A 21,658-nucleotide genomic window follows, 5' to 3' on the forward strand; every position below is an offset into this window, starting at 1 on the left:
TATTGTACCGAAACTTCATAGCTGGTCGGCATTTACTGGATATATTGCTTTTTTTGAGCTTTATCTATCCACAGATTTAGTTGTTTGATAAGGTTCAAAGAGCTTTGACCATTTTATTTGTACAAATAGCGTGTACAAAGACGCTTTGTTGAATTTAAATTCCACTGAAATATTTGTTCGAATTTACGCTCGTAAGACAAGCTGCCACACGTCGACCCGTGGAATCGTGGAGTATACACTGGACACCAGACAACATTTAGTCAAGTACTTTCAGCCGCACCGTCCACGACGACGGGTACCGCTCGCCATCTCTCCGATTCAAAGAAGACGCCCCAAAGCTGCGATGCATCCAGCCCTCTGAACAAAACGAAACATGTACAATCGCGGACAATATGAGCTGAAACAGCGCTCCGGCCTGTGCACGGTACTACCTGCGACGCCTGTCGCATCGCTCCATAAACACGGCGCACCCTGAGGCCGAGATAAATTCTCACTTGCGCTCACTGCGCCACTGCTCTCTTCCGGCTTCTGCTAGCCCAATGTTCACGTATTCAGCTAATATACATTTCAGTGGATTTAAAAAAAGCGCCGAAATGGAAAATGCGCTGTCACGCTCGTCTCTCCTCGAGGAGCGCTGCCTGACAAAGCTGCCTTGGCCCCTAAAAGGAGCCGATCTGAATATTATCGAAAAAAATTTGGAGGCGCATCAAGGTAGCTATGTCACGGCGTCCCCTCTACCGCGCCACTGCCTACAAATTGTGGAAAGCAATGAAAGGTGAATGGCAGCGGCTCCGGGGCTGAGCCAGATTTCGTTGCCGCGCTCTATGATTTCTTACCAGACAGGATGGGAGCCGTGGTCACGGGGCAGGGGAGAATGACGCGGTAGTAAATTATTTTGTAAGGTTTACTGCGCCTCAGAACCCCCTGAAGCGGACTTCAGCCGATTGGAACAAAGCTTGATGCTACGGTTGCGACACACTGTTCGACGCCGTTAACAACGCATACTTTCTTGAGGGGTGCCTCCTTCATCCCGATCTTCTTGTATAGTGCAGTTGAACTTCCACGCCGACTACTAATCTTTTGTGTCTGACAATGTCCTCTGGAAATGTTCTTTCCATTAAATTTCAATCTCCTCCTCTTGACAAATATATGACTGTTTGTCCCACCTTATTAGGACTAGGTTCGTCAACAAAAAACTGGTGTCTTGTCAGCAACTTGTTTTGCTTGAAACAAACACCTGGGCCCAGTAATAAAGAAATAATACTTTTAACCCTTTTAATACCAATTAAGGTTATAATTAAAACCTTTTTTTAAACATCTGTGATCGATGAAAAAGGACAAAAAAAGTAAATACCTTAGAGTCGGACTAAATCCGGCATAGAGATATTGGCCTATACTTTACGATGTCCTACTTTGTGCATGCCCCTATAATCAAACAAAAACAACCTGCAAGGTCTTTTGATCTGACTCTCACAAACGATAATCGCAGCTGAAATTTCAGACACTTCAATATTGTTTCTTCACCAGTCAGCGGTTTCTTCTACGAGATTTGGCGCGATAGAGTAAAGTAAATCAATTGCAGAAGAGGGACGACAAGTGAAATATTTTGTTCCCCCATCGCCCTACCACACACATGCCCGCTGTTGCACACGCCGTCTCGCTTGCAGACGGCCGGAAGAGCGCAGTGGCGCAGCGAGCGCAAGTGTGAATTTATCTCGTACTCCGGGTGCGCCATGTGTGCGGGGCAAGGCGACAGGCGGCGCAGATAGTACCGTGCACAGGCCGGAGCGCTGTTTCAGCTCATATTGTCCGCGATAGTACGCGTCAATTCTATTGTACTTCCTCGAAATGAGATGTATCCCCTCTAGTGAATCACCTGATATCGCTCAACAAAGGAAGGGTAGAAACAGAGGAAAGTTAATGATCTTATTTTATTAAAAACACGGAGCAAGAGAACACAAAAGAGACAGCCACAAGCTCTGTGTGGCTTACCGTGTTGTATGTTTACTTTTTTGAGGTATATTATAGCGATTTAAGGAGTATGACTGCCGTTGAATGTACTACGCAAATATCTTTAATAAAGTGAAGCGGAGCCGGCCGCCATTTGAGCGGTAGTCAAGTGGGTTCCTATTCCACCGCTGCAAGTTTAGTATGCAAAAGCATCCCATTTAAATTTCTTCCTTTACACGAGTCATATATATGTATAAATTACATCCGTGTATCTAAAAACCTGATCTTAATGCTGATAGCAAATTAAACAGCAATGATTCTTTATATTAGTTTATGGTGTGAAACCGCTGATCGCACTCCGAGTGCGTTCATAAAGGTATTATTTCCAGCAAAATGAATATTATTAAAAAAAAACTACGATGCTAGACATGCCCCTTTCTCGTGTGGTCTCCGCATTTTCAAAATTCTCCTCATAGAATTTCAAATAATTTGCAAATGCAAAACTTTTTAACGTAGTGATGAACGCCGCCCGCAGGGCTCCACGATTAATCACGTCCGTGCCAAAATATTGCTGAAAGATATTTAAAGCCGAAATGTTGCAGCCATGCCAAGCGAAAGCTTACGACTTTTCCAAATTGTCTCTTCATTATGGATGAGTGCTCGACGTAACATTATGTTTCCGAGGTAAAGGAACTGTGCGGACAGCGGAAGCACACGGCATACCCACCGCATAGAAAGCCGAAGACGCAGCCGTCATCGCTGACGCTGACAAGAGAGCGTTTGTTGGGAACTGCCACGGTGAGTCCCCTGCCAAATTGTGCCCGCAAAGGCCAAACAGTCATAGCGAAATATTGTCGCTATGTCCGAACTTCTGAAAGCAAGAAGCCGAGGGCAGAACGAGAGCGTCACAGGAAGGAGTCTTCTCGTTCTTCCCTCCGTCGTCCTTGCGCTATTCTTCAGTGATGTTTACCCAACTAGCCCACCAGATGATTTTATTGCTGCACCATCACTGACGTAGGTCGCATGAGCGTACTCAATTTGAATTCCACGATTCTCCATACTGCTGTCATAAAATTAAGTTACAAACAATCTCCTTCCATCGCAATTCTTTGTTTTTTTTTTGCAATATTTTTTTTAGCGTTGTGTGGCCCTCCACGGCGGCGGATCTATTGGCGCTCACAGGCGGCGCAGGTTCAGGTTCTGCCGCGCACTACCTCCTACATCATACTACCGCCAAGGTTGTGGGCTGATATGTTTGCGAAGCGTTATTGCGCAATGCGCCGTATTTGCAATTTTGTTTCTCAAAATAACGAGCCTAATAGTTGGTGATTCATACTTTTTGTAAATTCTTCCTATACCTCCTTTGTTAGTAAACATTAGAGCCGTAGCCAGAACAGAACAGCGCAAATTGCCAACATCACGCGATACACAAAACGCGCACGTGACTGCGACGGTGCTCGCACATTTTGTTAGCATAGACAATTTCTTTTTTTCAAAACAAAGGATTGGTTTTATTTTTCTTGACATGAAGCCAGCAAAATATCTTTTTTCATCAAAACTAAAATTGTAACCGGGCATGGTTGTTCGATTTTATCTGAAAACGCCCTGCAGCGTCAGATATATTTTCAATGAAGTAAAAACACGTAACTGCTTGATTGAACCGAAACCGCAACTAGACTGGAGAGGAAGAAGAAATATAGAGAAGAGACTTGGCGGAAGTCACGCGGCTGTGCAGCTTTTTTTCTCCAATCAGTGTTTTGCAGATTTTTAAAAGCCACAAAAAAAAATTAGTATCATATTTCTTTTCTATTTCTAATATTCTGTGTGTGTCTTCGATGACCAACGACCTTGATTAAATTTGGTGGTTGTGTCTAAACCATAGAGAACGGCTCGTGACCACAGAGAAGAGACTGAGCGTGACTCGAGCCGGCAAGTTCTCCACCGGTGGTTTTCGGGCGAAAAAAAAAAATAATTTCAAACCGCGAATTATCTTCTGTGTACTTGGGCTCTTACTATATGTCACGTACAAATAAAAGCCTTGGCGAGCATAAATACCCTGACAGTGTCCCTTTAATCCTTGTACGGGTTGCTATGATGACGGCGTTTCAAACGGATACTTCAACGAAATTTGAAATATAGCCATCGTGTTCAAAAATAGGTTGAATATGACCCACAATATCCGTAAATGACAATCGCACGTTTCTATTTTGAGCCTGATGGCTGTATTTATAGTTATAGACGAACCACTTTGGCAAGCGATCGAAGAGCAGCCAGAGAAGAGCACGCAACATCCGACGCAATCGTGACGTAGTTCGTCTCGGGACGAGCAAAGGTGCGGCGAGGCTGACGTCGAGAGGATGTCGGAGTCGTTCCAGCCACCGAAGCGGCTGCTTTTGTACGAATTTTGAGTGACGGGTTAATCTTTTGTAATCTTGTGGAGGGACAATAGTGACTTTCGGGACGCATAAAATAGATTCTCGGGGAGAGAGGAGTTCCTACTTCCCTTGTTCCCTCGCGGTGGCCAGAAACAAGGCAGTTATCGTCACTACCTGTCAAGGTTCCTAGACGGGAACTACAAACGATGCATTAGCGACAACCACCAGGTGCCCTTTGCTAGTCGTTTGATTTGTTTTACAATTCATTTTTGTGTCTTTTCTGACAAGACATTTTTGTATCCGATGTGATACTGCTCATTTGAACACATATAGACCAAGAAAGAAGTGCCGAAATTTCGTTGTAGTATCCCTTTCAGCCGCTTACAACCGTCCGTCCCGTTGCAATAGTAATTCTAAAGATTATAAACTTCGGGAGCTGTTGCAGTCGCATTCTGGTCGGAGTGGCGGAAGTCTGTGAACCAGGCTTAACGGGTGACGTCAGTTACGTTTGCTCTCGGCGCCCAGTGGTGTCCACGTGATTGGCATAATACGGCTGCGTAGCGCGCCATTTGGGAACCGTCCTGCCCTCCTGCCGTTACCACTTTCTCCTGCGTCACAGTTGCCGTCGTCGTCTCACCGTTCGTGATTATTGTCTGTCGGAGTTTCGTTCCCACTACGTGCGCAGACTGATTCCGCGGTTGTGCAGACGTCGTCCGATGCCGTGGACACCAAAACGTGGTGAAAAGTGCGGCGCAGACGACACTTGCGCTTGGCACACGCCCGCCCCACCGGTGGCTCGCCGGTCTGCTCCGATCCCGCCCGTCGTTGCCTACTGGATCACGTGACATCTCGTACCCCGTGATAGCCATGTTTTTGGCGGTCCGAGGACAATGTTGCCAGACGGAGCCGAAGTTTCGGTTTCGATTTCTGCTCATGATTAAAGTAGATTTAACAATATATATATATCTAATTTTTCGCGAAGCAAATGACGTATACTTTTTTATTAGTGCTTGCTAATGTCAAATCACTCATTCTACTTAAATTTTCAGAATTGAGCGGAGTTCACCTTTAATAAATTTCTGAAAAATAATTCCTGAGAGTGTTCTTTCGGAATAACCCTGCTAGGAAAATAAATGTAAATTTTGTGACCAGGAAAGCTTTCACAAAACTACGGAAAAAAAAAGCAAAAGTTACTTTATTGACTTTCGAACATGGGTATAGCGGGAGGAAACACAGTTTCATCATGAATCTAACCAGGGTCTTTTCCAGAAATATAAAAAAGTTTTTGACTGTGGTAGAAAAAGTAACAAGACAGGCCACTTCCACCAGCTCGGCAGCGTGCTCAGTGTAGTTTCATTAACAGCTTTTATCAATCGCTATAACACATATTTGCACGAAGCAAGTAAGATCATAAACTGGGGCAATAAAAAAAAAAAAACTGCATACAGGCTAGAAATTATTTCGTTTTCTGGTAACTGCATATATATTTCTTCAAGATGTCTTATAATTGTACAGAGGTGTTGAAGGACTGAGAAGCCTTAGTTACACAATCTTTACGAGCATCGTCCGTAGCACATATGGCATTTCTGTCACTGTGATTTCCAGGTTGCAGAAATTTGTAAATAAGCGAGTCCACGAAGTACGAGACCTTTACAAAGAGCGAAGGTATCTCCGGGTGATAGCAGTTGTCTGGCCCGATAGAAAGCACACCAGCGAGAGTCCACCGGCCGTCATGTTCGTACATCAAGGGTCCTCCGCTGTCTCCCTGAGAAAAGGAAATAATAGATTATTGGCCTCAAAGAGTTTTTTTGTATATATGTATGGAGATTCGAAATGTTTGTCCAAGAAACATAACATGTATTTCTTTAAGTGATTTGCTAGCAGCAGTGCAGAAAATGTTGCACCGGTTTGCAGTTTTTTTTCACGTTGCAGCGCATTAGCAATAATTACGCTGACTTTCTTCTACAAGAAACAAACATGCGCACAACAAACAAACGAGTACACCTCCAGTTCTTGCTTCGACAATGAATGCATCTGTTTTAGGAGTTTTTGTGTCGACCATTGAGGGTCTCAAAAAACAGTATATTTCAATGCGTAAATTTGCAGCACAAGTAAATTATGCCGCTATTCTCATAAAGTACGAATATTTCTAACATCCCTGATATTCGGGAATGAAGAACTGCAATTAAACCTTGACTATATTAGCAGTCATTATGCTGCAAATAATTATTCTATCTAAGAATTTTAATGAATAGGTGTTACCTATTCATCAAAATTTCCCCAGCATAGATATGCTGAGGTAATTTTTTTTCTAAATAATTTTGTTTTTAGAATGTCCAGACGAGAACTGTTCTACTGACCCTCGGAAGCAAGCCTGATCATTATATTTGTCCAGAGGAGAGTAGCATCAAGTTCAGCGTAAACCCGATTGCCATTCGGATGGCAAGCAGGGCGCACTTCTACATAGACTTGAAGAAACCCGTTCTTTAACTCAGTTCTAAAAAAGTGGGAGCGAAATACAAGCTGTAATAACATGCCAATAGTTGAAAAGGATTAATATCTAAGTTTGTAAAAAAAAACACACACACACTAGAGAATGACATAAAATGCAATACTGACGACACAGCTTGTGGCGTATGTTTTGACCTCTATGTCATTTTATCATTTGTGTAATACAACAACGTACAGGTGACGCTGACCCTTTCCTTGGCGCGTGCTCTTAGCCAATAGCTACCCGCGTCTCTGCTTACTGATGGCGAGAAGGGTCGTTATTGTGGCAATAACTGTATACATGAAAGGGAATATGTTGAGGACTTTATTCAAATATGTTGTCAAAACTGCAAAGCAAGTAACTTCACACGGAATGCCACTGAACTAGAGGTTTTATTGTGGTGTAAATTCAAGAACAGTTTATTTAAATAGTTTCATCGCAAAGCTCGTTGACGTACTCAAGGGAGCACACAGGGGCCACCCACGGCTAGCGACAGTTGATTGGAACTCATTCATTCCCAATGAGCCCCCTATGGGCACTTGTGCGCGGTTACCATGAAACCCTTGTCAAGCATTTGGGTTAGGGTTGGCGTCGAATCGATGCTGGGGCATAACGAGCCGAAGAAGTAAAGTGTGGGGGATTATGCCCTGAGGACTGTCAATCCCAGCGTAGTACTAGGAGAGGAAGAGGGAGGGGGAGTTATAGGCCACCGCCGGCGCGGATGCGCGATGGGGTGTGGGCAAGAAGCGCCTCCGTGCGCCGACGCCCCATAAACAAATCGCTGGATTGCGGTGTTGTGGCATCGGTGTGAGTCCCCGTTCTTTTTTTGCTGCTTTAATTAGTGATGCAAAACTATCAATACAATCGATAGTTTTTCTAAAACTATCGAAAGTGTCGCAGAACTATCGATAGTACTATCGATAGTTTTTTGATAGTGGACTATCGATAGCACTATCAATAGTGTTCTTTTGCTATCGATAGTCAGATTTCTGGCGACTATCGATCCTATCTATAATACTATCGATAGTTTTGCACCACTAGCTTGAATCGTTGGTTTAACGTCTTTCTATATCGGCTCAGTACTTTAGTGGCCTTCGCAAAATTAACGAGGCTTGTTACACCGCAAATCTCCGTGCGAATAATGTCACATGCGGCAATACATTCCACGTAGGCGTCGCAGAATGGACGCTTATAACTGGTTCACATGATGAGATTCCGCTCGCTCGTCGGGCATCGCAGCTCGCTAGCTACGATGCTCGACGTAGGTACTGAAAGGCGCAAGCAGAATGGGACTATGCGAATCAGGCATAACAAGTCGGTGATGTCCACCGTTAACAACGATAAATGCACCCCTGTATTCACTGTTTACATCGAGCCTACTTAGCCTGAATATCCTTCAAATTTAAAAGTTTTTAGAGGCCTGTATTTACTTTATATTATAATTACCGCGTGAAGGGCTGGTCTACGTGCCGTTTTCGGTTGAATGCTCCGACGAGTTTTTTTTAAAAGGCCGACGAATTTATTAATTATTTTTTAGGTTAATAATGAAACGTTTGCAAGTGCTAGGAACAACATAAACAAAACAAAAAAGGGATCATTATACAGACTCAAACACAGTTGACGCAATCAGGCGACGAGATGAAAGAACTCGTCAATAATTCTGGGAAAAAAACACTTTGTTTGATTACATCATGAGATGCGACTCAGATAAACACTTCCACTAATGAGAGATATGAGTAAAAAAAGATGAATATTTGAAAAAAAATGCTAAATATTCGCGAACAGTATTTTGATGATTTAACGTGCGTGAGATAAAGTGAAAAGGCTGAAGAAATAATCTCCTGTCTATGCCCGTTTTGCTATTATACCATATATTATGAACGTTTTAGACATAACGTGGGCCTACGGCATCTTAGCAGCTTCGATCGAAGGTAGCTTTCCGGGATACTCGAGCTTACAGCGTAATCGTAAATTCCGGTTGTGAATCTCGCTGCCCTGTTTTGAACTCTTTCGAGGACATCACAAAGCTATCGTGCTTGGCGATCCCACTGTACATAACCGTATTCAAGATTGCGAGTTACATTTGACTCGAATAATGCGCCCTTAACTTTCGAAGGGCAGTTACGAAAGTTGCGTTTTACAAAATGCGATATATCAGTGAATTTAACGGTTATTTTATTGATATGGGACTGCCGAGTACGATTTCTGTCAAATATACAATATACTTTGCCTTTGAAGTAACACTCAGTGCAGTGCCATTTAGGCTGTACGAAAAAATAAGTGTTTTAGTTCTTGTGTAAACTCCCCATGATGGCATTCATCATTGTTAGCTTTATCTGCTACCTTTTACACCACCCAGAAATGTAGTCCTTAACACGTTGCGAAACATCACTTTCATTGGAATCCCGAACAGACCGATATACGACGTTATCGTCGGCTTAAAGAAGGATATTTGATTATATCAACACTGAAACACCTTTCGTGGGGCGCACAAGGATTTCTGAAATGCCCTGACGTACCCTTAAACATGTGTGGAAGGATTGAGATGTTTGTCGAAGTTTTCTAAGGCCCGCTTCAGACGGGGTAACTTTCTCAGCAATTTTGGGGTTGCTGGCGAGTTGTTCCCTAGCTTTCACTAGACCGACATGAATTCCTGATATCGGGTTCGGCTGAAAACAAGCGAGCTACTCGAAGTAATTCGGAGACGTTTGAAGCGGCAGCAGCCAATCAGGGGCTCGATATTTTCACGTGACACCCCGTGCCGGTGTTGATGACAACAAAAGGCTTGGGTCTGGTAAAATATTGATCATTTTGGTTTAAATAAATGGTTTCAGAAATGTGTGTTAGTATTTTTAGCATCATTTAAATGTATAAAAGCACGTTCCTAGCGCGTAACTGTGTGTCTAAATAGTGGAAGAAAAATAAAAATTAATAATGATGGCAAATTGCAGCTGTTGATTGCTGCGTGTGAACGCGGGTGGCGCGTGTTGCTGATGTTGTGACGTCAAGTTGCTGGGAGAAATTGTCCCGTCTGGAGCGGGCCTAAGGGGCCCGACGTGTCCTTTAAAAGGGCACTAACAGGTCAAAATCATACTTATTTTATCATCCGAAACGATTGAAAACGACGCCTGGACATTACCCTAAAAATTTGACACTTAGAAAATCCGTATTTGTGAAGAAAAAGTGAAAGCCGTTTACAACTCCCTGTAACGCCGAATTAGAGCGCAGCTCTTGAGGAGGAGGAGGGAAGGGTACTGGGGGGGGGGGGGGGTGAAGTGACCTGGGGGGGTCACGTGACGATGCCGATGATGTCATTAGTGACGTCACTGATGACGTCATCAGTGACGTTGACGATGCGGACTCCGATGACGTCATCAGCGATGATGACGATGACGATGCGGATGTCGGTGACGTCATCAGTGACGTCACTGATGACGTCATCCGTGATTATGACAATGACGATGTGGATGCCGTTGACGTCATCATCAGTGATGATGACGATGACGATGCGGATGCCGGTGAGGTCATCATTGACGTCACTGATGACGTCATCAGTGATGATGACGATGACGATGCGGATGCCGGTGACGTCATCTGGGAGGTCAGGTGACCTCGGCGGGGGGGTTCGTGATCCTGGGGGTGGTCACGTGACCTCAGGGTGGGCCACGTGACCTCGGGGGATCACGTGACCTCGAGGGGTGTCACGTGATTTTCGGGGGTCACGTGACCTCGGGGGGGGGGGGGGGGGGGTCACGTGACCTCGGGGGTGTCACGTGACTTGCGAGGGTCACGTGACCTCAGGGGGGTCACGTGACCTCGGGGGGTCATGTGACCCTGGGGAGGGGTCACGTGACCTCTGGGGATGGGTCACGTGACATTGGGGTGACCTTGTGGGTCACGTGATTTTGGGATGACCTTGGGGGTCGCGTGACCTTCGGGGTCATGTGACCTTGGGGTGACCTTGGTTACGCCGACGCCGACGGTGACGCCAACGGCGACGCCGACGGCGACGGCGACGGCGACGCCGCTCAAGCCGGGAACGGGCCCCTAAGAGCTGCGCTCTAAAAAAGTGAAAACCGTTTACAACTCCCTGTAACGCCGAATTAGAGCGCAGCTCTTGAGGAGGAGGAGGGAAGCGTACTGGGGGAGATCACGTGACCTTGGGGGGTCACGTGACCTGGGGGTTACGTCACGATGCCGATGACGATGGGGATACCAATGACGTCATCAGTGACGTCATTGGTATGACGTCACTGATGAGTATGGGGATGCCGGTAACGTCATCAGGGACGTCACTGATCATTTCTTCGGGGGTCACATGACCTCGGGGGAGGGGGTCACGTGACCTCGGGGGGTCACGTGACCTCGGGGGGTCACGTGACCTCGGGGGAAGGGGGTCAGGTGACCTTGGGGGGTCACGTGACTCCGGGGGGGGACTCGCGCGGTGCATTATGGGCCATTTCCCATATTGCACCGCGCGGTTCCGTCGAGGGCGGCGGCGCTCAAGCCGGAAACGGGCTCCTAAGACTGCGCTCTAAAATGAAAGACGTTTGCAAGTCTCTGTAACGCAAAAATAAAGCGCAGCTCTTGAGGAGGAGAAGGGGAGGTAGCGGAGAGGAGGGTATGCCCCTGCTCCTCTGTACACTCTCTTTCTCCCCTCCTCCTCCAATTAAGTTTTCGAGCTGAATTTAGCGGCGAAAATGACGCCACATGACTTGGTGTCATGTCACCTATGAACAGATTCGACACCAATTGAATTCCCTGCAAAGTTTTTCGCAAAATTTAGCGGGGAATTTAAAAGGTGTTGAGGTCATGCGACATCGATTTGTCCGCTAACTCTAGCGGAGGAACTGAATTTGTCCGCTAAATATAGCTGAGGAACTGAATTTACCCACTAAATTTATTGGGAAATTGAATTGGTGTTGAGGTCACGTGACGTAAATTTTCTCTAAATTTAGCGCGGTTAAGCCGACGCTGACGCCGACGACGCGAAACACGGAAACACGCGCCTAAAAGCTGCGCTCTAAAAAAAAATTCCATAAGCCGATTTTGAAGTTTTCACGCGATTTACATCAGTGCAGTGGCGTCAGAGTTTGAGTTGTCCTGCTACTCGAGTTTCTCTCGCTCCTCCAAACCATCCCGACCTGGGGTGTCGTGTTTTCCCGCGTCCCGTGATCAACCACTCTTGTCTATGCGTGCAGCCTATCGCTGTAAGCAGACGACACCTCACTTTCGTGTATAAAATTTTTAGGGCCCTTTCAGCGATGTCAAATTCTTTGAAACGGTGTAAGGTTGACAAGAACGTGCAGTGGGCATTTGTGAGCGACATGAGAGGCCACGTGGTGCCGGTTCTGCGTGAAAGGCTTCCCCGGCAGAGTCGCAACCAAAGCTACGGTTCACAGACACCAAACCCACTTGTTTTGACCGTTCAATGATTTCCTTTTCGAAGTCTGAGACGTCGTCGGCACCTAAAAGAAAACTTCGTCCGATCCCTAGACTGGCCGATCATTCTCAGTGGTACATACATCGAGCGTCGCATGTCTTTTGAGGGATGATAAAGAGCCAGAGGGTGACATCACTCTCGACTCTGATTTTTGGTATATTAAGAAGGGCTCATGTCGGCTCTGAGCCCCTCCAGACAGTGAGTGACGTCTCTTTCTGTAGAGCGCAGTTCATGGCCATACCCGCTCTTGGTCCCCTGGCGTCGAAGTTCACACCAATCAGCGGCAGTTTATTGCCATCAGATGTAGGCGGTTGCAGGAAGCCGAATGACGCGGAAGGGCGGATGTCATCTAGGCTTGTCGTGGTCCGAATGGTGACGGTGCAATCTTGTGTGTTCAAAGCAATGGAGGAAAACATTATGTAAGAAGAAAGTGTAGGTGGTCGAATTACTTCATGTCGAAACCAAGCCCTCAGCAGAAGAGCAGATGACAGTTTGAACGATAGCACGTCTGTTTGCACATAAAGGTGCACTGAACGTGGTCCGCGGGTGTGGTCGGGACAACTTGAGAGTTGTGCCGCGTTAAATTTTGAACAAAATAAATAAATCTTACGACCACAAGTCAAACAAAAGTGCATCCCGCACAAGCAATTGTGGCCCTACTGAGTCTGTTTTGTTTTTTTTCTTTTCCACGGCTCCTATCCACGTTCTCATACAAAACGAAGAGGAAGAAATGACGTAAAAACAGACCTTGACATATTTTCCGGCTCTTAAGGTAAAGCCCAAGACACGACCTTTTGTCATGAAGGCAGCTTTTATTCTGGTTTCTTCCAAAATAACACAAAAATGCCGTACCCGCATTGCGACTTCCGCCCACACGCCAGACTCGAAGTACCGGCCGTGGCACCAAAAATCGCCTCGTGACTGGAGCCTTGTCTATAGTAGAGGGGAAGCAAATATGCATTTTTACTTACTTTGAGAGGTCAAGTCTTAAAATTGTATTTTCAGAGGGATGAATGAAAACAATGCATGTGCTTGCTCTCCAAAAGTTAACTTTACTTCTACGAAAAAAAGTTCGATCAATCACAAAATTGTTTTAGATGGAATAGTTGACCGGATGTTGTATAGAGATCGCTCCCCTCTGCCTTTTACAGTGATCACATTTATGAGCTCTGACCCTCACCCGAAAAGATGCAGGGCATAGAGTGTTCTAGGGCGTCCGCCGTTCATATCGTCAAGTGGTAAATGACGTCACAAAGCCATGTCACGAAACGATGTCTCATGACGTCACGATTTCACCTTGCGTCAAGGTGTCATGTGGCATTATTGTCCCGCATTACATCATGATGTACCCTAACTGCGTTAGCATTCACGTGACATCATTTATCCACATTGCTTTAGAGTTTTAGATAAGTGCGTGTCTCCGAGCAGGTATTGTCGATGGTCCCTCTATGCAAGGTGAAAGGCAAATAAGGGCAAAGTACATAAGAATACATTAGGGCACGATACGGAGTCACAACTCTTGCTGTGGCTGTGCCGAGTATTTACATAGGCTTGCTAATGTTTTGCTTGCTAATCGCTGGAAACTATATTTCGTTTCACCATAATTATGTCCAGACGCAACCGGCGCTACGAGCTGATGGCACCAATCAGACAACGTCGTAAACACGCAATCGTGGAATTCGCTATATATCTATACGAGTTCTATTATCGTTCAGGCAATCCTAAGCAGAAAGGCAAAGTGAGTTGCGGTTTTAACGCTGCATTATGGGTTCCATTAGCTGGTATCGTCCGCGGCGTCTGGACGCAAACTGAAACGAATATATATGTCTTCGGAAGTTCGTATAGCCTACCATATAGAACAAAAAACCTTGGTGCCGACTGAAACTTCTACTTGTCAAATTAGTGTGCGAACTCAACTATTCAGATAATACTCTGACCAAACGCATGCGAAGAAATGATCGAAATGGAAAATTGTATTACCGGTTTACGATAATACTGAGTAAGAAATTACACTCTAATCACTGTCATGGTGTATAATAACTGTTTTGCGGGAACATCCCTTGTAACCCTAAATAATTTAGAGGAATATTTACAATATGTGTTGTCATTTGACTGATGTGTCTATCTTCAATTCTGCAGCTCAGTTGGTATACAATGGCGTAGCTAAACGTCCTGCCCCTAAAGTGGATGGCAACGAGCTCCACAAATGGAGCCGATTTCTGAACGACTTTTTATTATTTTATGCGCAAGTAAATAAACCATCTCATTTTGGAGCATATGGGTTTGTTGGCACCGAGACTTAATGAGACAAGCAAAACGGACACAAATGATAATTGGAAACGGGCGATTGGAACTACACATGGTATTTTCATCAACAGGATGTATTGATTTGTCATCACGTTGCTAACGCATGTTGCAGAAAGAGTTCTGTCACAGAATCAATTTGAGGAGACTTCAGATTTTTATACCCCTTGTTTAGACCTTGAAGCGAAATGAAGATGTTTGAGCGAGTCTTCCAGCCAAACCAAACTGAACGACCTTTATCTGCCAAGACCTATGGTGAGGGAATGAATGAGGGGGAACGTTTCAGTTTTACAAGGAAACAAATTCAGTCCCCCATAAAATTTGAAAAAAAAAAAAAAAACTGAGTTAGTCTGTAGGTCACGGGACGCCAATTTTCCTGCTATACTTTGCAGGAATACTAACATTTCACATTTAAGTTTAGCGGGGAAGTTTAATGAGTGTAGAGGTCACGTGACATGTCAGATGATGTCAGTTTAGAGCTCAGCTCTTAGGCGGCCGTTTGCGCCTTCAGCGGCGTCGCCGTCGCCGTCGGCGTAACCGCGCGTTGCACTATGGGACGTTTCCCATAATGACGTCGCACGATACGTCACGTGTGACGTCACGAGGGTCACTGGGGTCACGAGTGACGTCACAAAGGTCACTTGTGAAGGTCGCGACGAAGGTCACCACTTTCACGAGGCCTTCACGAGTGACGTCAAGAGGGTCACGGGTGACGTGACGAGGGAGGAGGGAGGGAGGGGAGGGGCACGGGGAGAAGGAAGGGAGGAGGAGGAGGGAGGCGAGAAGGAGGATGAATAAGGGAGAGAGGGAGGAGGAAGGGAGGAAAAGGGGAGGGGAAAAAGGAGAGAAGGAGGGAAGGGGAGGAGAGGAAGAGGTGAGTAGAGGGTACGGAGGAAGAGGGGCGTACCCTCCTCTCCGTACCCTCCCCTTCTCCTCCTCAAGAGCTGCGCTCCAATTCGGCGTTACAGGGAATTGTAAACTTCTTTTATTTTTTACCAGTATATTTAGCGGGTAACATAAATTGGTTTCTAAATCGTACAACTTAATTGTCCTGCTTCAATTATAGAAAACATTCATTTGGTGTTCAGTTAAAGTGCAGGTAACTTCCTCGGTCAGTTTTACGCGAAATGTGATTAGGTGGCGACATAAAGTCAGGTAACGTCAATTTCTTCATTCAACTTAGCCGGAAACGGCGCAGACGGACGGACGGGTGAACAAACTTTTCGAATTAAGCATGCCAGGCTTTACTAATTTAGAAGTAAAAAGCAATAATATATATTATGTGACTTTTTGTGTTATAGGAAATACGATTAAAAAGGGTTGCTTTACTCACATGACATGTTCCTGCTCCGTCTGTGCAAATGAAATAACCAGGAACTTTGCTTTTTGTTTGCGCAGAGCATTGATTATGATCAATCAGATCTAGTTTCTTTTCCATCAGTGTTGTTGCGTACCTGAATGCGAGGAATCCTATGCCGTACTCTTGGGATCCGACGCTATCTAAATTATTTGATTTTTCGGTCATAGATGTCGGAACCTTAGAATCATCTATTTGATCTTCGATTTCCTCTTCATCTTTATAGTCATCCTCATCGTAATAGTAATATTCTAAAAATAAAATATTGATTACAATTAATAACGGAAGAAAATAGGGGAATTTGTACATTCTAAGACTTGATTGGTCACGCCAACATGCTTCAAACACCAACCACTGTCCGAGAGGCATAGAAACTACAGGTAATTAGAACGCATTAAAAATTCGATTGCATTTATGCAATCGAGTAACATGTTCCACAGTGACAGCAACTTGGCGCTTGCGTAATTCATTATCCTTGTGGCGCCTTTGTCGGTTCTGCACCGCCTCCTTAGCACGATCCTGAGAATTTCCACGCCATTTTCCCTTCCGCTCTCGATTTCGCACTTACGGCTCATGCGTACTTTGTCTATGACGAACCTCCTCAGCCAATACTCCCTAGGACACAAGGCCTGTACGTGACGTCATCGTTATTAGATCCCCGATTCGCTCCAAGCGGAAGAAACGCCGAAGCTTGACGAATGTCACCGCAAAACGAAACACACATCCGTCTTGGCGTTGCAGCGTGCTAGCGTCACACTCGTTGTGAGACGCTGAAACATACGCTGGTGGCGATTCTGACGCAGCCTAGGCGGTACTGCATGCATCCATAGTGATGACGCTTGAGGGAAAGGCGGGGGGGGGGGGGGGGTGCGCAAGCCTTGTCTTCTAGGTGGTATTGCTTCAGGGCGCCGTAACTAAACATAGCGTTCTTCGGCCCTGCTAGGACTTCCCGAGGTCTAGCCAAACGGCGTGCAAACTCGTCTGATCGGATCCTCGTGCGCAGGGCCCGCGCTACATAACGCGGGGCCCAGGGCAAGAAAGTAAAAAAAAAAAAAAAAATGTCAACAAAAGTTTAAAAAGCAAAATCTGAAATTTAAAAATAACTTCGCTTATACTAAACATGAAGAAAAACGAGACGGGCACATTATCATGCGGGATATCTCTGGTGTGTATTTATTCAGTAGTGCTATGTGCAGATTGGCTTGGTTTTTTATATATGTAATAAATGAACAGAACAGAGAACTGAGCAATTACAAAGGTGCTATCGACGCACGCCAGCCATAAAGTCACAACAAGGAAAACGAGAAAATAACATTACAAAACATAGACTATACGAAGATATGAAGGAAAGCAACAATACACTACGCAAGTGCCCAGCCCAATGGGAATATCACACAGTCTAGGACGGGCAAGTTCATCGCTTCGGAGAGCTAACACGGCACGTGCCACGTCCATGATGGCGCTATCGAAAAGCTCTTTCTTGAAAATTTTTATATACATTGCAGCGCGCCTTGTAATGTAAATATACTTTTTGTAAAAGTATATTTTCGTCATCATTGGCTCACCGCGTGCTGTATGTGCAGACAGGCGGGAGCGGACCTTTTGCCTGTCTGCAAACTTAAAAGGCAACTTTTCTCACCTTTCTTGCACTGAACATATTTACAACACTAGTTTTATCAATGGTCGACAAAATTTCCTGCTCTATGGAGAGCGTAGCCAAGCCAGACAGACGTTCTTGTTTCATCGTTGAGCGGAGGTATGTCTTGATCAGTTTAAACTTCGAAAAGCTCCTTTCCGCGGAGGCAACGGAGAGCGGTATCACCGTCACCATCTATGTCCGACCACCAACTGAATTACACAAGACGATTTCTCGCGACTCGACTGCCGTTGCCAACCCAGAAGGGAACGACAAAAAAAGTGTTGACCTATCCTCTAACATAAAGCAATACCCATGTGACGTTAGGCTACTCGTACGGTGACAGTACGCTTTAGAAACTGGGTAAGGCTGGCCGTCCCGTACTGGGACGGGACGTGGCTGTGGAGCGTGGCGCACCAAGCACACCCGCCACGGGCCGCCACGGCTTTCATACACACGCTTGTCTACAAGACTCGGGCTCCAGGAGAGGGGAGACAAAGACAAAAGGCTCTCGAGCAAACAAGGGTTTAACTCAGCTAAATAAAAACTAGGTACTGGGTTTAGCGTTCAAACAACGATAACACAGATTAGCCATGGGAACTCAATACAACGTTACTATTTCGGGCGATAGTGCGATGCGGGTAAACATCTCAAAAGGTAACGAAAGTAATAGAAACTCTTGGATACGACAAACAATAAAAAATTGTGAACAGTACCGCACTCCGGGCCAGTCCGGCACGACGAGCTTCGCGACGTTCGGGCTTGTGCAGTCGCGGCCGTGATGCTTGACGGTGGGCAAATATCGAGCCCACGGACCGCCAGTTGTCCTGGTGTAGCCGGTAGTGGTGCAAAACTATCGATAGTACTATCGATAGTATCGATAGTCGCCAGAAATCTGACTATCGATAGTGAAAAAAACTATCGATAGTCGACTATCGAAAAACTATCGATAGTACTATCGATAGTCGACTATCGAAAAACTATCGATAGTATATCGATAGTCGACTATCGAAAAACTATCGATAGTACTATCGATAGTCGACTATCGAAAAACTATCGATAGTACTATCGATAGTCGACTATCGAAAAACTATCGATAGTACTATCGATAGTCGACTATCGAAAAACTATCGATAGTACTATCGATAGTCGACTATCAAAAAACCATCGATAGTACTGATAGTCGACTATCGAAAAACTATCGAAAAACTATCGATAGTCGAATTTCAGAAAACTATCGTTAATCGACTATCGGAAAACTATCGATAGTCGACCATCGTAAACCTATCAATAGTACTGTCGACAGTTTACTATGGATAGTTTTGCGACACTAGTAGTTTGCGTCGCTCCCTCTTGTCTATTTATCGCTTTAATTTTTTTTTCAAACGGGGCACCAACTAGCCCAGGCACTTACCATCCCAACTTTGGTTCAGCTTTCAGTGATGACGAAGATGGGGGTTAGGGAGAAAAAAGAAGGGGGAGGCGAACGGTAGGGCGAGGGCAAGACGGGCCGGGGAGGAGGAAGCAGACGAACCGCCGGAGAAGAGAGGGGGAACCTCCTTCTCTCTTTAGCGTTCCGTCTGCTTCCTCCTCCCCGGCCCATCTTACCCTCGACCTGCCTTCTTGAGTTGTAACGGACTATAGTGGTGCAAGACTATCGAGAGCACTAGCGATAGTATCGTTAGTCGCCAGTATAGTAAAAAACCATCGATAGTCGACTATCGAAAAACTATCGATAGTCGACTATCGAAAAACTATCGAAAAACTATCGATAGTCGACTATCGAAAAACTATCGATAGTACTATCGATAGTCGACTATCGAAGAACTATCGATAGTCGACTATCGAAAAACTATCGATAGTACTATCGATAGTCGACTATCGATAGTTCTGGGACACTATCGATAGTCAATTTATCGATAGTTTTGCATCACTAGTAGCCGGCCGAAGGACGGACCGCCGGGCTGTAGTATATCTGACGAAAGTGACGACGATCGTCCCAAACGCGGTCTTTTTGGCCCAAAAATTTCAAGAACGAAAAAGAAAGGAAGCTGTCGAGTTTCCCAAGGTCGTGCCCTGGCCCCTTTCCAGTCGGAAGTCCCCGCTGAGGGATTCCAAAAGGGTCCCCAGGGCCCCTGGGGACCCTTTTGGGATCCCTCAGCGGGGACTTGCGACTGGAAAGGGGGCCCGACAAAAGCGACGGTCATTTGGAGGCGGCAGAATCAAGGGACGAGTTCTGCGGCTGGTGGGGCTGCGTTCGGCACGAAGACACCTGGAATAGCCGTCGAAAGGGATTCGGCGCCGATTGTCGGACCGGACGAGTTCTGCGGCTGGTGGTGCTGCGTTCGGCACGAAGACTGTCGGAGGGTTAGGCAAGCGGCCGAGAGAGGGCGCCATCGCACGGGAGACGGGGCGTGTTTGAGAGATGAATAAACGCGGGCTCGCCCGACAGATGGGTTCTGACACTCACACAGGCTGGTCTCGTGTCTGTTCACTGCCCAACCGCGTCATGGTGGCAGCGGTGGGATAGCTGTGGCATTTTTCTGTCCGGGTGGAACAGTCCGGCTGGCATTGTGGCAACACAGGCATTTTTCTGTCCGGGTGGAACAGTCTGCAAATTGGCGAAGGGCCCCGCGCCCGTCGGCCAGCTATTTTTTCCTTTGGAAAAATCCACGAGGAGAGGTTAGTTTTGTAACACAGGAATTTTTCTGTCCGGGTGGAGCAATCCGCAAATTGGCGAAGGGCCCCGCGCCCATCGGTCAGCTAACTATTTTTTTTTTCCTTTGGAAAATTCAGCAATGAAAGTTATCTGTAGTGGCGATGTTGAAATTTTCCAAAAAGTTCAACCGGCGAGTGACCGCGGGGCCCCTCTGTCACTTGCGGGGCCCTGTCGTAAGCGCGGGGCCCGGAGCGCCCGCCCCGCTCGCCCATGCCTAGCGCCGGCCCTGCTCGTGTGCATGTGCCAGCACAGCGTGGTGTCAACTAGAGTAAACAACTCTCATACATGTAGAAGCTAAGATGAGGTCGTGGGGACACACCAGAACGTGAGTGTGGTCGCGAAGGAACTTCAGTGTACGTATATAATAGAAGGAAACGAGATAACCGTTTAACGGGGACTGCATAAGCTTAATAACAAAGCTACCCAGGCGGTCCGAAAGACGTGTTCCTTTTACAAGCGCCAGACGAAGGCCGCCTCTCGGCCAGTTGTCTTCAGGTAGGTGAGGGAGAACCCATTAAGACGCCTGGCTCTTGAGCCAACGGTCTCCCGACGCTCGGGCACCGAGTTCTCCTACTCCGGAATGCGCGGCGCCGGGTCTCACCCCTGCGGCCGCCATCCGCTTGCGCAGTCTGCGTCGCAGGACCGTCCTCGTCTGGAGCATGTCTACTTGGGCCGCCACAGCACTTCCTCCCTAGTAAGCAGGCGAACGCTGTGCTTCGTTGAGAACAAGCCGATCCGGCCAGCGAGGGAGAGAGAGAGAAAAAGAAGTGAAAAGCCGTTTACAACTCCCTGTAACGCCGAATTGGAGCGCAGCTCTGAGGGGAGGTAAACCCCTCCTTCTCCTCCTCCTTCTCCTCTCCTCCCCTCATTCTTGAATATGCTCCGGGGGGGTCGCCTGACCTCGGGGGAGGGGGGTCGCGTGACCTCGGGGGGGGGGGGGGGGGGGTCACGCGACTGCGGGGGAAGGGGGTTTGTGACATTGGGTGTCACGTGACCTTGGGGGGTCACGTGACCTCTGGGAGTCACGTGACTTTGGGTGTCACGTGACCTGGGGGTCCCGTGACCTTAGGGGTCCTGTGTCCTCCGGGGGTAACGTGACCTTGGGGTTACCTTGGTGGGTCACGTGACCTTGGGGTGACCTTGGGGGGTCACGTGACCTCGCGGTTACTCCGACGGCGACGGCGACGGCGACGCCGCTCAAGCCGGAAACGGGCGCCTAAGAGCTGCGCTCTAAAAATTCTTTATTTAAGAAGTGAGGTCGTTGTTTCGTTCTTGGGCGGTGTCCTTAGTCCAAGGGCTCCCTTGGTTTCTGCTATTCGCTTGGCCCGTTCAATCAGCCGTCGCTGATTGTCATGCACTGTGCTGGACAGCGCAGCCTTCCAA

The 21,658-nt window shown here is 46.6% G+C and overlaps 1 protein-coding gene across 1 annotated transcript in view; it reads right to left on the bottom strand.

Annotated features, from left to right (window-relative positions):
• Positions 1 to 5,826: 5,826 nt before the first annotated feature.
• The window catches only part of LOC8052914 (chymotrypsinogen B-like), a 40,994-nt gene continuing 25,162 nt past the window's right edge, over positions 5,827 to 21,658 (bottom strand). Inside the window, exons 5-6 of the mRNA XM_040499558.2 lie at positions 15,897 to 16,171; positions 5,827 to 6,090 (exon numbers count right to left, since the gene is read on the bottom strand). Of these exons, the coding sequence (XP_040355492.2) occupies positions 5,827 to 6,090; positions 15,897 to 16,171 (539 nt within the window). The remainder of the gene's footprint in view (positions 6,091 to 15,896; positions 16,172 to 21,658) is intronic.

This window comes from Ixodes scapularis, unplaced genomic scaffold (assembly GCF_016920785.2).
Source record: "Ixodes scapularis isolate PalLabHiFi unplaced genomic scaffold, ASM1692078v2 PGA_scaffold1__304_contigs__length_218370807, whole genome shotgun sequence".
Lineage (NCBI taxonomy): Eukaryota > Metazoa > Arthropoda > Arachnida > Ixodida > Ixodidae > Ixodes > Ixodes scapularis.